Genomic DNA, 5,000 nt, shown 5'->3' with positions numbered 1-5,000 from the left:
CATACCTTTTGTAACTTCCTCACTGCTACAAATGCATCTCTTCGCCTTCACTTGAGATTGCTGTGGGAACATCCATAATTGGAGAGCCAGACATAAAGGCGATCCATTACGCGTGGCGAGCGGGAACAGAGTGCCGTGCTGGGAAGCCCTAGATTGCGTGGGGATCAGCCCTCTGGGGAGGCCAGGGCCAGCACAAATGAGCCTACAAATGAGGACTTGGAGAACATCTCATTTATGAACACTGAAGAGGCACGGAGGGGCACATAAATCAATCCAAGGCCATCCCTTCCCATGATTTATAATTAGAACACCACTTCATTCAATTGGAAGTCCCCACTGGAGCGCCCCCTGGGATGAGGCTTGTCATATTATATAGGATATATCGTTATGGCTACTGTCCGGATCGTGCTAGTTTTGTATGCTTACTTCACTTACTGTTCCTGGTGAACAGTTTATGAAAAATATAGAGCCTATGACTCAAAGGTACAATGCATACACCTACAGTATGAACTGTGCCGTTTATAATTCATTCCCCCTCCCATGTAGTCTTTGGTCCTGCTTGATTCAGTTTCTCATTTAGAATTTGCAACATTCCAGGACCAGTCGAGTAAGGGACATTTATTTTTGCTTGATTTATTTAGTTCATTTGTAAGGTACCATGTACACTATTAAACATAAATGTTTAAATAATCCATTTGATGGATTGTTGCATAGATAGCGTAAGACTACTTTTCATCCGCAGTCTCCCAAGTACATATCCATGGCCCATCTGAAGTGAGCATCTCTTGGTTTATGCGTGTCCTGTACCCTACACTTGGTTCCACTGTAAAATATGGTATCACTCTAGAAATACAGATGATACACAGACAATATTCATGCAACATAGAGCCTACCATATGGGCAATATACAACAAACACAATAATATCAATATATAATATACTGTAGCTACAGTATGCATGTGAACATTATGTAAGGACATTTATACAAGTAATATGCAGACTGTATAAAGATAAACAGTGTACATAAGTATAATAATGGTGGCACAAGCAACAGTCTAAAGCCTGGTTCACATACACTGTATGTCAACTTGCCTTAAAAAGAATAACTTTGTGTCACCAGTGGTTATTACCTCCTTCAAGGAGGTTATGTTTTAGTCAGGGTTTGGTTGTTTGTCTGTCTGTTTGTTTGTTTGTCTTTTCGCAAGATAAGTCAAAAGGTTCGATGAATTTTCAGGGAAGGTCTGAAATGACCAAAGGAAGACGATTCAATTTTGGGAGTGATCTGTATCACCGTCTTGATCCAGGAGGCGGTCATGTTTTCGCTTGGCGGAGGTCTGCACTCTCCGAGTGCTTTTCTAGTTTAGCCTGTCACCGCTGAATTACATTAACATGACCTGGTCTCTCGTCTAGTTGCTGTATATAGTGCAAATTCCTATATATATGTATATACTGTATGTATGTCTAGTGTTCTGTATTGTGAGTGTTGACGGCGCTGTGTCCCTGCAGTGCCCCCCACCCCCATCGCGCCCCCTCAGCTGCTGCGTGCGGGCCCCACGTACCTCATCATCCAGCTCAACACCAACTCCATCGTGGGCGACGGGCCGGTGATCCGCCGCGAGATCGAGTACCGCGCCAGCCACTCGCCCTGGACCGAGACGCACGGCGTCAGCTCGCTCACCTACAAGGTGTGGCACCTGGAGCCCGACACCGAGTACCGCATCAGCGTTCTGCTCACCCGGCCCGGAGAGGGGGGGACCGGACCGCCCGGACCACCGCTCATCAGCAGGACCAAGTGTGCCGGTGAGTGATGGGGAGTGGGTGTGTGTGTGTGTGTGTGTGTGTGTGTGTGTGTGTGTGTGATCTGTGCTGCTGCTGCTGTTGCATGCTGAACAGAAAAGCCTGTATATGCATGTGCAAATGTCAATACAAAGACACATACATGCATCCATGCACACACACACACACACACACACACACACACACACACACATACTTATAGTGCACATATACTGTACTAGCAGACAATGCACACTGGTGTGTGTAGATTTGTAGCATCGTCTCAGGTATACGCGCACACACATACACACGCACACACACACACTCTCCAGAGCAGAATTGAATTGAACTCACTCAATCGAATTGAATTTAAATGCACACACACACACACACACACTCATACTACACAGCACACACACACGCACACACACACACACCCACACATACACACATACAAATGAAACTGAAGCACAAGCACAAGCAAGCGAATGCTCTCTGTCTCGTCTCTCAGCAGGAGCCCAGTAGTCTGTGGCTCCAGCTGTCTCCTGTGTATGTCCTCTCTGTTGCCTGTCACTCCTCCTTACCTCTCCAGCCTGGAGCCCAGCCCTGCCTCTCCAGCCTCCTCACCCCAGGGACACAACCCCGAGTCTGGGGACTAATGACTCTGCGCTGGGGGGCGGCGTTGATGGTGTAGGGTGGCAGAGTGGCTTCAGATGAGGGAGTCTGGAGGCTGGTGCAGCATCTGTGGAGATGATGGGGGGGGGGGAGGAACAACACCACCACATCTCATTTGTGTCTTTTGGTTTGTGGGTGGAGAAGGGAGAGAGATAAGGAGAGGGAGTGAAATAGAAGGGAAGAGGGAGATAAAGAGAAGGGAAGAGAGAGATAAAAAAAAGAGGGAGGGAAAGAGAAAGAAAGGGAGAGCCAGAGAAAGAGAGACACAGAGACAGAGAGAGAGAAGGCAAGAGGTCAGAATGGCTTGAATGAGATAACTAGATGGAGCGACATAGAGGGACAGAAGGATATCAGTGGAAATGGGAAAATGGCTAGGAAATGAGAGAGAGAGAGAGAGAGAGAGAGAGAGAGAGAGGCGCTGAAGAAGAAGAAGATGTGAAGAGTGATGGAGAAGGTAGACGTCATGATGTGGATGTGCTGCACCTGAGGGAGAAGGATGGAGAGATGGATAGGAGGAGAGAGAGATGGCATGACAGAATAGGAACAGTAGGGAAAAATAGAAAGAGAGAGAGAGATGGAGAAAGGGATGGGAAGAGGAGGAGGGTTGAAGTGATGGAAGCTGATGAGCTGCTGAGCTGAACCTGATGGCTAAGATGGTGGCGAGGGAGGGAAAGAGAGAGGGAGAGAGAGAGAGATGGAAAAGGTAGAAGTGATGGTGGAGAAGGAGGGAAAAGAGAGGGAGAGAGAGAGACTGGGATGAAAAAGAGAGGGAGAGAGGGAGGAGAGATGTGGACGCTGTGAAGCTGAACCTGAGTGCTGTTTTGTAATTATGAGTGAGTCATGGGTGGAGCACATACATCAGTGTCACCACCACTCAACACACACATTCATCTCCCTCACTCACTAACACACACACACACACACACACACACACACACACACACACACACACACACACACACACACACACACACACACACACACACTCACACGCGCGCGCACACACACACAGACACATACACACACACTTGCATGCACGCACGCACACAAGCATGCACACACACACACACACACACACACACACACACACACACACACACACACACACACACACACACACACACACACTCCCTCCCTCACAGAGGAGGGGGATAGGCAGGACAGGACATATACTGTACTTCTATTTTCCTCACCTCCTTCTCCTCCTCCCCCTCATCCCTCTCTTCCTCCACCTGACATCTCCTCACATCACTCCTCACTCTCTCCTTTAACACCGGAAGACAGGACATGCTCCTCTGTTCAGCTCCTGTTCACCTCCTCCTCTCCTCTCAGGAGGACCATATGGTGTGTGTGTGTGTGTGTGTGTGTGTGTGTGTGTGTGTGTGTGTGTGTGTGTGTGTGTGTGTGTGTGTGTGTGTGTGTGTGTGTGTGTGTGTGTGTGTGTGTGTGTGTGTGTGTGTGTGTGTGTGTGTGTGTCTGGTGTGTGTCCTCTCCTCATTCTCCTCCTTCCCTACTCTTCTCTAATCACCTCCTCTTCACCACTCAAAGAAATAAACACACTCCTCTCTTCTGCCCCTATCCTTCTGCTCTGGCTCCTCATCTCTTCTCCTCTCTTCTGTTCTTCTCCTTTTCCTCTCTCTCCTCGTCTCTCCTTTCCTTTCTCCTCACCTTCTCTCTTCCTCATCTCACATTTTCTCCTCCTCTTTTCTCATTCTTTTTCCTCTCCTCTTCTCTCCTCCTTTCTCCTCTCTCTCTCAGTCTAAGACACTCTCACGTTCTCATCTTGTCCTCCTACAGACCAAAACAGCCAATGTCTGTCTCTCCTGTGCTCCCCTTGCATAAACTCTGGCTCTCCTCACTCTCCTGGGAATGCACGATAATATCAGCACAACTGTGATACGGCCGATGAAAATGATTGCAGGTTATTTACCGCTTATATTAGATAGGAACATTTTATATCAGATGGGAGCTGGCCGATAAGGTCCCAGCACACAAAGTTTTGCAAATGTTGAGTTTTCTCTTCTCTTCTCTCTTCTCTCCTTTTCTCCTCTCCTCTCCTATTCTCTTCACTTCTCTTCTCTTTTCTTCTCTTCTCACCTCTTCTCATCTCTAGTCTTCTCTTCTCCTCTATTCTATTCTCTTCTTTTCTCCTCTCTTCTCTTCTCTTATTTTATCTTCTCTTCTCTTCTCTTCTCTTCTTCCTCTCTACCGCTCCATGGTATGCAGTACATGCTGGTTCCTGAGGTTCCACTGGAGTTGGATAACACCAGAGAGGGAGATTTCATGGGTTTAGTCCAGCACAGATCTAGTGGTTTTAGTCCAGCACAGATGTAGCTCTTTAGTCCAGGGCTATTCTAGAGTCTTCAGCCAGCACATCCCTATTGTTTGAATTCTGCTGGGCTTTTGAGCCATGTGATCAACAGTACAGACTCTCTCTCTCTCTCTCTCTCTCTCTCTCTCTCTCTCTCTCTCTCTCTCTCTCTCTCTCTCTCTCTCTCTCTCTCTCTCGCTCTCTCTCTCTCTCTTTCTCCCTATCTCTCTCTCAGTAA

At 47.7% G+C, this 5,000-nt stretch overlaps 1 protein-coding gene across 1 annotated transcript in view; it reads left to right on the top strand.

Moving 5' to 3' along the window:
• ptprua (protein tyrosine phosphatase receptor type Ua) overlaps positions 1–5,000 on the top strand; it is a 222,329-nt gene that overhangs the window by 149,566 nt on the left and 67,763 nt on the right. The window contains exon 7 of the mRNA XM_062528958.1: positions 1,507–1,800. Within this exon, the coding sequence (XP_062384942.1) occupies positions 1,507–1,800 (294 nt within the window). The remainder of the gene's footprint in view (positions 1–1,506; positions 1,801–5,000) is intronic.

This window comes from Sardina pilchardus, chromosome 24 (genome assembly GCF_963854185.1).
Source record: "Sardina pilchardus chromosome 24, fSarPil1.1, whole genome shotgun sequence".
NCBI lineage: Eukaryota > Metazoa > Chordata > Actinopteri > Clupeiformes > Clupeidae > Sardina > Sardina pilchardus.
The sequence above is the reverse complement of the archived record's forward strand: the minus strand, read 5'-3'. Positions and strand labels throughout refer to the sequence as shown.